General features: G+C 44.5%; 1 protein-coding gene across 1 annotated transcript; it reads right to left on the minus strand.

Moving 5' to 3' along the window:
• Positions 1 to 3,819: 3,819 nt before the first annotated feature.
• PDCL (phosducin like) lies at positions 3,820 to 12,095 on the minus strand. The gene is made up of 4 exons (XM_021691506.1): positions 12,079 to 12,095; positions 10,451 to 10,627; positions 6,886 to 7,067; positions 3,820 to 5,133 (listed from the first exon to the last, which is right to left on the minus strand). Exons 2-4 carry the CDS (start codon positions 10,620 to 10,622, stop codon positions 4,582 to 4,584), a joined length of 906 nt encoding a protein of 301 aa, XP_021547181.1. The 5' UTR covers positions 10,623 to 10,627; positions 12,079 to 12,095; the 3' UTR covers positions 3,820 to 4,581.
• Positions 12,096 to 16,251: the final 4,156 nt, after the last annotated feature.

The raw sequence follows: 16,251 nt of genomic DNA on the forward strand, positions 1-16,251 counted from the left end.
ACTAAGGCCTAGGGAGAGGAAGAGCCTTGTCTGAGGGAACACAGCTGGCTGCCAGGAAAGCTAGAGTTCACGTTCACTGTTCTCTGGATCATTGCCACCTGCAGTGGACATGGGTGGGCAGTATGGTTCTGGGGGGACAGACCAGACAGGCTTTGCGGGGAAGGACTTTGTGGAGTCCTGGCAGGGAGGGGAGGACCCCTCAGTGGGTCACAGCCACAGCCCGGCTGGGTGGAGGTTCTGATGTGAAACACAGGCAGGACCAGGGGACCCGGGCTCCACCCAGCTTAACTCCTTTTTCTCTTTAAATTCGCTCCCTAATTTTCTTTCTCCAATCTATTCTCTTCACTTTTTCTTTTTTATCTTTTTTAAGATTTATGTATTTACTTTGAGAGAGAGAGCTCATGTGGGGGCACAGGGGGAGGGGCAGAGGGAGAGAGAGAGAGAGAATCGTCAAGCACACTCCCCACTGAGCAGGGAGCCGAATGCTGGGCTGGACCCCAGGACCCCAAAATCATGACCTGAGCCAAAATCAAGAGTCAGACGCTTAACCGACTGAGCCACCCAGGTGCCCCCACTTTTTGTTTTTTAAATTGATCTGTTTTACTGTCACTTGGTCATTTGCTTTCTCCACGCAGAACTAACACGACATTGGAAATGGTATAAATTTTGGAAATATACAGACCAGATTTTATACCCTGCCCTGTCCATAAGCTGGAGTAGTCACTTAACCCTGCTAAGTCTTGGTTTCTTCATGTCTGAAAAGTTACTATTTATTTCCTACCTTGAAACAAGGCTCCTGGTATTCAGTGGTTTATTTTATTTTAATTTATTATGTTCAGTTAGCGAACAATGTTCATTATTAAATGTTTATTGATCCTTAGCAAGAGTCAGGCACAGTAGTGGGCACTGGGGATGATAAAAACTTATTTGAAGGCGGTGTTCTGAATATTTTATATGAAAGGACTCACGTTCCTCATCCCCATTTCACAGACGAGGACACTGAGGCACAGAGGGGCTCACAAAGCTAGTAAATGTTAGCCTACTATTCTTGGAGTGAACAATGATCGTGCCAGGCACTGGGAAGAAAACAGAGCCTGTGCGTGGGACTCTCGTGCTGGAGGAAAGTGAAATCTGGAATACTACAGGGACATAGTCTGTGATAGACAAGCAGCAGTTTCTTTCCTTTCCTCAATGCCATGGCTAAAAAGGAGACTCACATGAAGAGGAAGAGAAGAGCTCTGAGCATTTGGGTTCAACTCCTTCCCTCCCTAACTCAAATAAGCTGGTTTGTGATCATTGCTGTCATTATCTTAATCCATACATCAGTGATTCTCACACCTGAACAAGCCTCAGAGTCACCTGGAGGACTTGGAAAGAGTGTGCTGGGCCACTCCCGGAATTTCTGATGCGGTGGGTCCGGGGTGGAGCCTGAGAATCTGCATTTCGAACAAGTTTCCCAGTGAGGCTGACGCCTCTGCTGTGGGACCACATGTTGAGAACCGCTATGACCGAAGAGATGAAGCATACCGTTCCCATTGCAGAGGTGAGGAAACTGAGCTTCAAGAAGCCTAGGTACCGGGCGCCTGGGTGGCTCAGTCGGTTGAGCGACTGCCTTTGGCTCAGGTCATGATCCTGGAGTCCCGCGATTGAGTGCCGCATCGGGCTCCCTGCTCGGCAGGGAGTCTGCTTCTCCCTCTGACCCTCCCCCCTCTCATGCTCTCTCTCTCATTCTCTCTCAAATAAATAAATAAAATCTTTAAAAAAAGAAAAAGAAAAAATACTATTAGAAAGTGAGTTCTTGGGGCGCCTGGGTGGCTCAGTTGGTTAAGCGACTGCCTTCGGCTCAGGTCATGATCCTGGAGTCCCGGGATCAAGTCCCACATCGGGCTCCCTGCTCGGCGGGGAGTCTGCTTCTCCCTCTGACCCTCTTCCCTCTCGTGCTCTCTCTCATCCTCTCTCTCAAATAAATAAATAAAACCTTTAAAAAAAAAAAAAAGAAGCCTAGGTACCTCACTAGGAGCTACACCAGTGACAGGATTCGAACACGGATCTTTCTTGACTCCCAAGACCGTGCTATTTCTGCTACCTGAGTAAGAGATTTAATACTTGAGGATTTCCCCATTCCACTTCTGTTCATTTTATTCTAGAATCTCTGTTCTTGAAAGGCAAAGTGAAGGTTCTGCAAGTGGCTATTTTCATTTCCAATAGGAACAGAAGATGTTTTCTAAACGCTATTTTGTGGGGCGCCTAGGTAGCTCAGTCGGTTGAGCATCTGGCTCTTGGTTTCGGCCTGGGTTGTGATCTCAGGGTCTTGAGATCAGGCCCTGCGTTCTGTGCTGAGTCAGCTTGGGATTCTCTCTCTCCCTCGACCCCTCCCCCTGCTATGGCAGTCTCTCTCTCAAATAAATAAGTAAACCGTAAAAAAAAAAATCTATTCTGTAAATGTTCTTGCCCATCCACCCAAGAATTCCTCTTCTAGAAATCTATACTAAGAGAACAATCCAAAATACAGCCCCAAATGCAAAGATGCTAAGTGTTTTAATGAAAAACTGGAATCTAAATACCCAATACTGGGGCGCCAGGGTAGCTCAGTCAGTTAAGCGTTCAACTCTTGGTTTCAGCTCAGATCATGATCTCAGGGTCATGAGACCGGGCCCACATCAGGCTCTGTGCTGGGCGTGGAGCCTGCTTAAGATTCTCTTTCTCCCTTTACCCCTCCCCCACCACCCATGCATGTGTGCTCTCTCAAAAAAAAAAAAAACAAACCCAATATTAAGGAACTGGTCAAATAAATCATGGTATATCCATATGATGGAGTATTATGAAGCCATTAAAAATTATTTATTTAGAATTTTTATAACAGGTCAAAGTATTTATGATATAATATTAAATAAAATAGAACACAAAACTAAATCCAGTAAGCTCTCAATGTTATTAAAAATACTGAAAAAAAGACTGAGGGAAATAAACAGGAACATTGACAACAGTTGTCTCTGCTTCTTCTACACTTTCTACAGTGAGCTTTTTAAAGCAGATAAACCATGCACTTTCTTCCTACTGACAAACCACAACAGATATTTTCAAGACCCTTCTACAGTTAGTCCACTCCTGAATAACCAGAAAAAGCAAAAATGAATTTTAAAGTTAATCTTTTAATTCAGATTACATTTTCCCTGACCTTAGAATTATACTGTTTTAAGTAAAAAAACAAGTGAAATACATTCAAATGACAATCATTATTATAAATAAGACTACAAATAGAAACGACTAGAAGGATACCTATAAAAATGATAATGTGGATAATTTTTGGTTGGCGGAATTATAGTAGGACTTTTAAAATCTCTTTTTTAGCTTAATAATTTTTATTACATTTTCTACAATGGACACCTATTACTTCTGTAGTAAAAAGTCTTTGCTCTTTTTCCTTTTAAGAGACAATCACCAAGCAAATTACAGCACCAACTACACAGTGAAATATTAATGACCATTTTTAAAAATGTTGCAGATTACTTAATAACATGAAAAAAGTTTGATCTATATTAGCTGACCATACTATAAAACAGTATGTTCAGAATGATCCCATTGTTTTGTTTAAACACAAGCAAATGTCTACATATACAAAGGCAATACAATGGAAGGATATATGCCAAAATATTAATAGTGTTTTACCCTAGACAATAGGATTAGATATTATTCTAACTTTCTTATTTTCACTTCCGTATTTTGGCAAATGTTCCTCTGTTAAATATTACGCTTCCAGTATGCAAAAAAAAAAAAAAAAAAAAAAAAAGCTTTTTAAAAAGCTACATTACAACAAAAAGTTACATTGTTAAGTAAGAGAAAGACAAAGAAACGAGCAGGAGTATCTTATTGAAAGATCCTCCTTTAAAAAGGCTTCCCAGCTCCGAACCAGCTCTGACTTCTAAATTAAGCCGGCCTTCCAGCATCAGGAGGGCAGTCAGCATCAGCCTTCCCTCCTACTCAAGACTGAATAAGGCTTGAGTGGGACACGGGCTCCAGCAGCAGACGTCACCCCTCTTGATGGGCAAACGTACACTGTCTGGAACCTTTACACGAGACCCTGGTAGAGAACAGGGTCTAGGGTAAAAACGTAACTGCCTTCCAAGACTATGGATCTGATTACAAGTAAGTATAATTTATGATCACTGATGAAGGAGACACACAATTTATGTTGCAAAGAGCACATTAACTATAGAATTATACTCCCAGGCCTGGCAGAGACCTCTGAGATCATCTGAAGACAATTTCCAGGACGCTGTCTTTAGGATGCTATGTAAATATTGACTAGAAACAATAACAGAGATGTCATGCTGGAGAATCTTAAGTAAACAGTTCAAAAGCCTGGCTTCCTGTTTATACAATTTTGAGTCACTTTACTGCTAGCCACAAGGTGATTCAGCATTCCAACGGAATCTAAGAATTTCTTGACTTTACATATACTAAAAGGGACTACAAAGAACAGCTGAAAAGCCACACAACACAGGAAGGGACAAAAATAAATACACAGCCATGTGTCTTCCAGCCCAAACAATGCGAAATCTATGCAATTAGACTAGCAGTTCAATCTATTTCCAAATCGCTATCCTCACTGTGGCAGGTGCCAGAGTTACGCACAGACGTCAGCACCAAGACTTCCTTTTCAGGGAGCAATCCAAATTCCTGCAGAAAAGCTTCAAGGTCCACAGCAAAAAAATCTTCCCCCAGCTGGTCAGTGACACGAACAAAATTGCCAATCAATTCACCTCCCTTGTAGATCAGCAGGGCAGGGAGGGCATTCCTGGTGAAGCGACTGCTGGCCCCGAGAACCGAGCTCTTCACCCGGCAGAATTTGACAGCTGGGTACTCAGCAGCAAGGCAAATCATGCAGCCGTTCATGGCTTCGGCCCCCGGAATGCCGTCCTCATAAATATGGACCATGATGAGGGTGCTTTTCTGCTCTTTATCAATCATGTCTAAAAACCCTTCTCCACTGGGGATCTCAAAAACCTGCTTGAACTGGGGCCCTTTGTGAAGCTGCTGCCGCATCTCTTCCATTCTCTGCTTCCGGTACCGCTGGAGGAACTCTTCGTCATCTTGGTCCTCATGCATCATGGCAAACTCCTTCAGAGTCATCTGCAGGACGACCGCAAAGTGAGCAGACGCAACATGAACCCAACTCTGCGGTTATAGTTAGTATGCACCCCACGCGTCTGGGATGTGAGGAACCCTGCTAAGTGCTCTGTACGCATTAAAGCCCACAGAAATCTTACGATAACCCCACCGGGAGGGAACTTTTATTGCCCTCATCTTACAAATGAGATCCGAGGACTTGAGATTATTGGCGCCAGTTCACGTAGGTACGAGCTCAGGATTCAAACTAGATTTTTTTAGAAAACCCAATCTTTTAACTACTGCGTTACGATGCCTCTCCATCCAAAAAGGCGGTTAATATCACTTCATGAGCGTGTTTCTTCTGGTCAGTCTTGACAGTGGATTAATTATTTTATCCACTATGTCAATTTTGGTAAAAAGACAACAGAATATTAAGGAATTTCAAAAAGAACACTTGCAATTCTTGCTCTGCATGCTCCCCACACACACAGTCACATACACTCTCTAAAACTGGATGTTGCTCTTTATTACAGTTGCAAGCTGAAATCATTTTTGCTTTTTTAACAGCAGCTGTTGGGTGTACCAATTAAGCCATAACCTGCTTTTGCCATTTGGCATCATTACATCATAAATATTTCCTCGCATTTCTAAATATTTTTTTTTAGAATTACACATAATGTGCCATATTTTGCTTAACTTCCCAGTTTCTGGCATTGAGCCATTTTCCAGCTCTGTTCCACAGCACACAACCCAGCAGGACACAGACAGCTTCTCTCAACTGCCCCATGTGGTCATGTGATATGTTGCTTCATCTGCTCTAATCTCAGTATAAGGAAGCCTTGTGAGCAGTGGGCACGTTGCCCTGCAGCCAGCTTATGTTACAAAAGTATCTTCCTTCTCCTGGCCTGGAACGGAGCCTAGCTCTGCCCAGTACAGCACCAATTAGAGGGTGGGCCAGGGAACAACAGTAGATCAGAATGGACAGTTCTGCATCACGGCCAGCACCATCCTTCCCCCCAGCTCCCAACTCTCCTGTCTATCTTGGTCTGCCAGAGTGGCTCTTTCTGAGCCATTATGGTCAGAAAGTCTCCTGCCCCGAAATCCTCCTCCTGCTCCAGGCAAATGACTCCTCACTCAATCCTCTTATGTGCTCCCTGATCCTGGCTGGTATTGCCAGCCAAGAGCTGCTTTGGGTCATGGCCAAATGATCTCAGGCACTCCTAGACATTCATCCATGTTCAGAGGGCAGGTGAGGGGATTAGATGATCCTTTTGATATGGGGGAAATAAGAGAGTCAGGGGCCTAGTCCCAAATATCTTCCAGAAGCAAATATCTGCCCATTTGCTTCTACTGTGTTGCCTTGTTCTGCTAAATTCTCATGAACAGGCTTCAGGTGAAACAGAGCAGAATCATGGAAAGAGCAAAAAAGTCTGGCTGAGACTCCTACTTCCTATTAGCATTTACTGGTTGCATGCCCTGAGCCAAGGCCCCTCTCCTCTCGAAGCATCTGTTTCATTGTCAGTAAAACAGGGATAATGCCACCAACCTCAGAGGGTTATTCCTGGCCCAAGGCCTCAATAAAGGACAGAAAACTCCCGTTTACTGAGCACTGTCAATGGGCCAGGCACTGCACTGGGCTTTGCACCCAGAGAGCACTGTGAGGTAGAGATGCCGACCTCACCTAACCCGTGACAAACCGGACTCGGAACGGAAGACACACCCCCACGGGAAGCCAGTGGCCGCGCTGAGAAAAGCCCAGGGGCTGCTAATTACCTTCCCACTGAGCTTCTCCTGGAGGTCCTTCTGCTTGTGTTGCTCCTCCTCTTCATCCAGATGGGACCTGCAGGTCATCGACAGCTTCTTGACTAGCCTTTCCATCTCCCGGCACTGCTCTTCTCTCTGCTCTGTCTCCAGCTGTTTGAAGCGGCGCCAGTCATTTATCACCCCTTTTGGACCTGAGTGGGGGGTGAATGTAGAGGTGACCAAGAAGAGTGGGCAGAGGATTACGGGCCAGCTCACATCCGGCTAGAGCCTGCTCCATCGGCTGCACGGGGACATGCACACAGGCTCGCGTGGCCCCCACACAGTGACGTCCGCTGCGGCATGGTCGCGTAATTAAATGGACGAGCTAAGGCCCGACATCAGGAGGGGCACTAAATAAATCGTGATTCATCTACTCAAAGGAAAATAAGGTAACTCGTACAAAGAATGAGGTAGCTATATGTTTCTTGCCATGAAAGATGTTCAAATATATTAGGTCAAAAAAAAAAAAAAGAGCAAAATGCAGAACAATATCATGGGACAGTCATCCAATCTTTAGAAAAGAAATTGTATGTGTATGTATATATATGTACAGATATCTGCTTATGCACATGTACCTTTGTATGTTCATAGAAAAAGGACTAGAAGGAAATGTCAACAGTTAACAGAGGCTGTCTCTAGGTAGGGGGATCCAAGGGGACTAGTGAGACGGAACGGCTACTTTTTTCTTTCTACATTCATACATTCTGTATTATCTGGATTTTTTTTTAATATTTTATTTATTTATTTGACAGAGAGAGACACAGTAAGAGAGGGAACACAAGCAGGGGGAATGGGAGAGGGAGAAGCAGGCTTCCCGCGGAGCAGGGAGCCCGATGCGGGGCTTGATCCCAGGACCCTGGGACCATGACCTGAGCCGAAGGCAGACGCTTAACGACTGAGCCACCCAGGTGCCCCTATACTGTATGGATTTTTATAAGATTGTGGCAGGTTGTTCTGTTATTCAAGTTACCCCCAAGCCTCGCTGCTCCCATGCTATATATCCCTGCCATGTGATTTGCAGGACCTTTTATGGGATGAGTATATGCATCCCTGGCTCACTGATGTTTGGCTTGGCCATGTGACTTGCTTTGGCCAATAGATTCTGAGCAAAAGATTTTTTTTAATTTTTTTAATTTTTTTATTGTTATGTTAATCACCATACATTACATCATTAGTTTTTGATGTAGTGTTCCATGATTCATTGTTTGTGCATAACACCCAGTGCTCCATGCAGAACGTGCCCTCTTCAATACCCATCACCAGGCTAACCCATCCTCCCACCGCCCTCCCCTCTAGAAAGCTCAGTTTGTTTTTCAGAGTCCATCGTCTCTCATGGTTCGTCTCCCCCTCCGATTTCCCCCCTTCATTCTTCCCCTCCTGCTATCTTTTTTTTTCTTAACATATATTGCATTATTTGTTTCAGAGGTACAGATCTGTGATTCAACAGTCTTGCACAATTCACAGCGCTCACCATAGCACATACCCTCCCCAATGTCTATCAGCCAGCCACCCCATCCCTCCCACCCCACCCCCCCACTCCAGCAACCCTCAGTTTGTTTCCTGAGATTAAGAATTCCTCATATCAGTGAGGTCATATGATACATGTCTTTCTCTGATTGACTTATTTCGCTGAGCAAAAGATTTATGAGTCCTCTCTTGCTCACTAGACTTGGTCATGAAAAGGCATGTCCCAATCAGGGGTTGCTCCTTCAACCCTGTCGCTATAATGACAGGATATATGAAGAAGAGGCAGGCTGCTGCTCACCCACACAAGCAGCTTTGAGGAATACACCTTCACTATCATAAGCCACTGAGGTTTGGAGGTCATCTGTTACCGCAGGAAAAAAATATAAAAATCTACATGAAGATGGGGCACCTGGGTGGCTCAGTCATTAGGCATCTGCCTTTGGCTCAGGTCATGATCCTGGGGTCCTGGGATCAAGCCCCGCATCGGGCTCCCTGCTCAGCAGGAGGCCTGCTTCTCCCTCTCCCACTCCGCCTGCTGGTGTTCCCTCTCTCACTGTGTCTCTGTCAAATAAATAAAAATCTTAAAAAAAAACAACAACAAAACTTTAAAATTCTACCAAGAAACACAAAGAAGGATCTGATTAAATGGAAAAGCAATACCATATTCCTGACCAGGAAGGCCCAATATCACAGGGGTGCCAATTAACCCTAAATTAATCTATATATTTAATGCATTCCCCTGTATGCATGCCCCTAAATTTGTTTTGGAAAAATAAGAAAGCAAAAGTTAAGGGGCACCTGGCTGGCTCAGTCAGTAGAGCATGTGACTCTTGACCTTGGGGTTGTGAGTTCAAGCCCCACACTGGGCACAGAGCCTACTTTAAAAAAAAAAGTTGGGAAAATGGTGACACAGAAGAGTATTGAGGGAAACCCAGCCCCAGCAGATACTGAAACCTGTAATACAGTAATTAAAAACAGTGTGATATAGCACAATAAAAGACAAATCAATGCAAGAGACTACAAAGTGCAGCTAAAGACACAAATAGAGACAGGAATTCAGTACATGATAAAACTGACATTTCAAAGCAATAGAGAAAAAGATAGTTTATTCACTAAATGGTGTTGAAACCAGTGGGTAGCAATATGAAGACAAAAAGGGAGCCTTACCACATACCTTGCACCAAAATGAATTCCAGATGAATCAATATTTAAGTGTAAAAAGAAGAAAGAAAGAACGAAATCATGAACATACCAAGAAAAAGTATGGGAGAATCTTTTTATAATCCTGAGTAAAGACCCTTTCAGTAAGAAAAAAAAGTAAGAAAGTATTAAATAATGCTTTCAGACACATAAAAGTTTTATGCCAGGAAAAGAACATAAAGTCAAAAGACAAACAACAAATTGGTAGAAATAGTTACAGCTCATAACACAGATGAGTTTCCTTACTATATAGCTGCCTAAAAAGAAAAAGACCAACCACCAATTTTTAAAAATGAGTAAAGGCTATGAAAATATCTCTTAAAGTTCAAGAGGCTCAACATCCCTCTTGAAAAAGAAAGTAAAACTACAATGAGTTACCATTTGTCATCCACCAGGAGGCAGAGATCCCAGAGATCTCTGATAACACAGCAGGAGGGCAAGTGTATGGGGAAAACCATACTGCTGGTTACGTATAAAACAACGCCACCTCAATTGCCACAATTTGGAAATATGAAAATGTAAAAGTATTAATATGCTGTTTCTAGGAGTTTATACTACCACATAGGATACCACCATGTACTATATGCATACCTATGACTTATGTGATATCAAACCACTATTAATTTGAGAAGCCAAATGCAAAAGCAAGGCCGTCTGTGTTAACTGCGTGTGTTCGCAGTCTACGTACGCTGTGCACACCTGTTGGCTTTGTGCACTGAGATGGCTAGAAGCACGCAGAGGGACATGATGACTCGAGGCTCTCTCTGGAAGTGAGACTGTAATTAGAAGTGATCAGGAGACTTCTAACTGATACATATTTAATGGACATTTGTTAAAGCTGATCCCAGAGCTCAGGGATTCCCAGTACCTGTGTTAACTGAGATGCCTTCGCCCGCCAACTCAGCATCTGCAGGTGTCGAACTCCCGGCCAGTGCCGCCCTGCCTCCGTCCTTGCCCTCGTGGTCGCTGTCCTCACCCTCACTGCTGCTGTAATAGTACTGCAGCTTCTCCCCCAGCAACTTGTCATCCAGGGTCGTCATGGTGCCTAAGAGAGGCAACGGATCAGGCTCTTTGTTGGTGTGAACCAGACAGACACAGACTAGGGGCTCACTTATGCTGAGATCCTACAATTTACAAGACCCGAAAAGTGATTTTTTTCATAAGCAGGATCTCAACAAATCCATACCATCATCCCGGCTGACAGGGTCAATCACGCTCTTTTTGTCGAAGGTAAAACTGAAGCTCAGACAAGGGAAGTTTCTCTGCCAAGCTTTACAGCGAATGGTGAAGCTGGGATCAGACCCCAGGGTGCCTGACTCCAAGACGCGGAAGGTGTGAGTCACTGTCTTCCGTACACCATACCCTGTACTGGCCTGTTGGCTTGGAGGAATCTACTTACTGGCTGGAGGTTTTACCTCCACATACTTTTAGGTTTTCCTATCAACTACGACTGCTGGGTAATTGAAAATTGGGTAAGAATCCTCAGGAAAAACTCCAAAAAGCAGCATCAAGACTATTATGCTGAGTCACTCTTTGTTTAAATCAATCACTCATGTGTCCCTTGCCTCCAACTGCCCCTAACACACACTTAACGGTGAGGACGGATGGGCTCTGAAAGCCCTACCAACTTTGGTTAAAAGATGGGCCCCTGACAAGATCTTTCTAATTCCCAAGAGTTTAAAGGGCAATGGTTAGAGCCAAGACTGCATCAGAAGAAACCAAGGGCACTTGGGGAGAAAGGTACAGCTTAGCTCCTCAGAGGCCAGCCTGCCCTTCCAGGAGGAAGGGTGCCAACTCTAGTCCCTCCCCTAAGCATCGTAATACTATGCTTCCTTCATTAAACACTTATCACCGGGCCTGTGAAACTCCGTTACAAAGTGGCTCTCCCAAGGGGCAAGGGGTTCCTGAAAGCAGGGACCTCCAAGGTCCAGCACAAGGCCTGCGCGGCGTTCACTAAGCACATACGGAGACAGGCAGGGTCGGTGCGGGAATGCGAGACCCTAGGAGTCAGAGAAGGGGCACACAAGGCAGGGCGGATCGAAAGAAACGTGCAGCTACGGGGGGCTGGGGGCCGCGGGGGACCAGAACCAAACTTAAGAGGCATGGAGTGGCCCGGGCGGTGCAGGGTGGGCGGAGAGACTGGCAGAGGTGTGCTCGGTGAGGGCGGGGCCTCTGAGGAGGATGCGGCTAGGGCGGGGCCAGTGGAGAGGCCTGAAGGAGGCGGGGCCGGCGGGGAGGGCGGGGCCTCTGAGGGGAGGAGTCGGGGCGGGGAAAAGCGGAAGGGCTGGTGGAGGAGGCGGGGTCGCGGAGGGGCGCTGAGGGCGGGGCCAGCGGAAGGGTGGCGGAGGGGCGCGCGGAACCGTTGGGGGAGCTTGAGGGAGGTGGGACCAGAGGAGGAGGCGGGGCAGGGAAATCGCGGCGGCCGTGGGGGTCGAGGGGACGCGCAGACATCACCTCCCACCCGTGCTCCATGCCCGCCGCTTCTTCCCGACTGACCTCAGTGCAGTTACCCCGTCTAGCTCAGTCCGGATCCTTTCCGGCGGGCAGCTCCGGACACTTCAGAAGGAGGGGTGAGCTCGGTAGGAGGAAGAGAAGTGGGTCGGCGCCTTGAGCACTAAGAGAAAAGCCGCCGGAGTCCCGACTGCGCGGACCAATGAGGCGGCCTTCCCGCGGTCGGGCAGACGCACGCTGCCCAATTAGGGGAAGCCTCCTCCGGCGGCTGAGGGGAATGCTACGGGTCCTTCTTTGGGACAAAACACCTCGACGGCAGTAGTACTCTTCAGTTGGCTTTGTTTTGATTTAAACGAAAAGTCACACTGTACGTGCCTAGTTTTTAATAATAAGAAAAGTTTGTTTGGTTATCTTTGAAGTTTCTGAAGCCATTCCACCTGTGTTCCTTATTGGTTCTTAATCACATCGCGGCCCTTAAGACAGACTCAGAGACATTAAATATTTTGCCCAAAAACACACAGACTTGCATTAAAAAAGAAGCAGCAGCCAGGTCCCCGACAACGCTGTGTGAATTTCTGAATTGGGTCCTGGAACAGAAAAAGGACATGAAAGGGACAACTGATGAAATAAGGTCCATTAACAATAATAGTGTATCAGCAGTTTTGATAATTGTACTATGGTTATGTAAGATGTTAACCTTTGACTATTCTGGGTGAAGAATATAGGAGAATTCCATGTTACTTTTGCAACTTTTTTTTTAAGCCTAAAATGATTTCAAATTGAGTCCTTATTAAGGTGTCCAATACACACCCATGAAGTAATTAATAGAAAGCTTTGTGCAAATTGAATCATCCAAAATACCCTAAAACAATACACTCTAAAATAGGGCTCCTAATTTGAGGGAGATATCCTCAACTTGTGGTCCTACGACCACCTGAAATTGTCTGCAAATTGGTATATGTGCCCATTTTCCTAAGAAGCTGTTGGTTCAGGCTATCAAGAGTGAGAACTCCCCTGGGGCGCCTGGGTGGCTCAGTCGTTAAGCGTCGGCCTTTGCTCAGGTCAGGTCCTGGGGTCAGGATCCCGCATCCGGCTCCCTGCTCAGCGGGAAGCCTGCTTCTCCCTCTCCCACTCCCCCGGCTTGTGTTCCCTCTCTCTGTCAAATAAATAAATAAAATATTTAAATATTTTTTAAAAATGAGAACTCCCCTCCCCAAATTTAAGAACAATTCATCCTATGGAGATCCTGCGGTGACTTGTATTTTTGTTTGCAGAGTGAATAATCTTACCTTAATCAGATTTGTGTGTTGAACAGCCAGCCAACTGGAGGATGCTTGTGATCTGCCTTAAGGGATAAGCCAGCACCCAGCAACAAAGCCTCTGCAAGGCAGATTCCCCATAAATATCTGTTAAATGAATGCTAGGTGAATGCATTTGCTTTTAGTTCTGTTTTTCTGACATCTCCCTGAAGCAAGGATCTTCTTCATCCCTGGTAGTGCTTTGTCCTTCAAAATTCACTTTGGGGGCGCCTGGGTGGCTCCTTTGATTAAACATTTACCTTTGGCTCAGGTCATGATCCCAGAGTTCTGGGATCCAGCCCCTGCATAGCAGGGAGCCTGCTTCTCCCTCTCCCTCTGTTTGCTTCTCCCTCTCCCTCTGCAGCTCCCCCTGCTTGTGCTCTCGCTCTCTCAAATAAATAAATAAAATATTTAATAAAAAAATTTCACTTTAAATTTAAGGCTGTAATCCTTAGTGCTATCCAAAGATCCTTGTTTCTCTAGGCAGGTTACCCTCCCATTCACTAAGAGGAGCAAATCACATCTCTTTCCTCAAATACTCAACTGCTCTCTCCCCTCTCCTGGCTCAGTTTATGACCTTGGTTCTTTTTTTTTTTTTTTTTTTTAAAGATTTTATTTATTTATTTATTTGAGAGAAAGAGAGAGAGAGAAACAGCATGAGAGGGGAGAGGGTCTGAGGGAGAAGCAGGCTCCCCGCTGAGCCGGGAGCCGGATGTGGGACTCGATCCCAGGACTCCGGGATCATGACCTGAGCCGAAGGCAGTTGCTTAACCAACTGAGCCACCCAGGCGCCCCGATCTTGGTTCTTTTTTTCGCCTGAAAAACAGAAGCAGTCAGGAGCTGAGGACTCCTCAAAACAAACAGAACAAGCAGAAGCAATCAAAAGAGACTTACACTCGTGTCCACCTTCAAAACGTACCAACAACCTCCTGCATCTGTACCTATTAAATGAGTCACTGATGCAGTGGGTCCCACTCTTCTAGCTTGGTAAAAGACTCTTCCTGCAATTACCTCCTGTCTCCCCTGCATATTCAAGCTTGCCTTCTACAGCCTTTTATGCTTTCCTGGTTCTCATCGCCAAAAGAAAAAATCCTCTCAGATACCATTTTCCACCATTCAGATTGTTAAAAATCAGAAAGTTTGATCACAGCAAGACTGTGGGGAATGCATTGTTGGTGAGGTGTAAATTGATACAACTCTTATAGATGAGAAATACTGGTCAATAATGCAAAAATATATACCTTCACTCTTAATCATAGGAAACAAACTGAGGGTGGCTGGAGGGGAGGTGGGTGTGGGGATGAGGTCACTGGGTGATGGACATTAAGGAGGGCACGTGATAGAATGAGCACTGAGTATTACGTAAGACTGATGAACCACTGAACTCTCTACATCTGAAACTAATAATACACTATACGTTAATTTAAAAAAAAAAACTTAGGGAACAGTGAATGACCTGCTAAAGTTCTCAGAAAAATCTGGCTCAATATATTCAGTAGTATAAAAAATATATAAACACCTTGTTATATTTTTTTAGCCCAGAAATTCCAATGCTGGAAGTTCATCCTATCAATATACTTGCATGAACAGAGTATTTAGTTTAAAAAAAAAAAAAAACAAGGTGGTGGAAAACATTATGTATTAGTTTCCTGCCTTTTGCATAAAAAAAAAAAAACGAAAAAGTGTTACTTGCTTATATTTGCATAAAGAAAAGCATTAAAAAATGTGCAAGAAATAGAATAGTTATCTTCAAGGGATAGAGGCGAGTCAGGCCTGGAAGAGAGACTTTTTATATATAACTTTGTATGTGTATATTCTAGAGTTTAAGAATAATTTTTGGGGGGTACCTGGGTGGCTCAGTCAGTTAAGCATCCGACTCTTGATTATGGATTGGGTCATAATCTCAGTGTTGTGGGATCAGCCCCATGTCCGGCTCTGGGCTAGGCATAGAGCCTGCTTGGGAGTCTCTCTCCCTCTCTCTCTGCCCCTCCCCACCCTGCTTGTGCTTTCTCTCTCTCTCAAAAAAAAAAAATAATAATAATAATTTTTTTTTTGTAGTTAATACTACCTGAAATTGTCCCTTCTGGTACAGTTTTAAGGCTGATTTTCAATGATGTCTCTTTTAATATATTCACTCTCCTGGTTGTATATGATGGAGGGATATATCTAGTGGTGTCCTTGTTGGGAATATAGTTTGCATCTGTTAGGAGTGACTGTATATATGAGTTAGTTACCTAACAATATTCAACAGGACTGCTCAGCGTAGCAGAATTTGGGGATGGTGTGGATAATGACATTTCTGTCTAATGGTACTCCCATTAGTAGTTTATAGTTCTTTTTTTTTTAATTTATTTATTTTATTTGACAGAGAGGCACAGCGAGAGAAGGAACACAAGCAGGGGGAGTGGGAGAGGGAGAGGCAGGCTTCCCACTGAGCAGGGAGCCTGTTGTGGGGCTCGATCCCAGGACCCTGGGATCATGACCTGAGTCAAAGGCAGATGCTTAACGACTGAGCCACCCAGGCCCCCCAGTAGTTTATAGTTCTTAAAGTATTTTACCTGTAAGGTTTTTGTTTGTTGATCCATAGAGCATACTGAAAGTATTTCTTAGCGGGAGGACAAAATCCATAGCTGTTTTGTGACTATTAAAGCATTCGCCTTTTATCAAGGGAAAATCTTGATCCAACCAAAAGATTTACAAACTGTTATTAAACATATTTGAAGTTTTGAAGTAACTGAATGAAATTCATATAAAAATTCTTAAATGCCTTGAGGCATGGGTTTCGAGGCTTCCTCTACCCTTAGACTTTTTCCAGATGATGATAATTAGACATAAAACAGGATTTGGTCTTCCACTGTGTTTCCCACCAATATTTTTGTAAATTTAGAACAAATTTGTCCCTGTCGCTTGGGTTTTTTTG

The sequence above is a fragment of the Neomonachus schauinslandi genome, chromosome 13 (genome assembly GCF_002201575.2).
Source record: "Neomonachus schauinslandi chromosome 13, ASM220157v2, whole genome shotgun sequence".
NCBI classification, from domain to species: Eukaryota; Metazoa; Chordata; class Mammalia; order Carnivora; family Phocidae; genus Neomonachus; species Neomonachus schauinslandi.

Excerpts from the sequence above, each read along its gene's own strand:
- PDCL (XM_021691506.1), bottom strand. The coding sequence starts at position 10,622 with ATGACGACCCTGGATGACAAGTTGCTGGGGGAGAAGCTGCAGTACTAT. Across the intron at positions 7,068-10,450 it reads AGGCATCTCAGTTAACACAG|GTCCAAAAGGGGTGATAAAT; the intron begins GTACTGGGAATC and ends CCCCCCACTCAG. Across the intron at positions 5,134-6,885 it reads AGGAGAAGCTCAGTGGGAAG|ATGACTCTGAAGGAGTTTGC; the intron begins GTAATTAGCAGC and ends GTCGTCCTGCAG.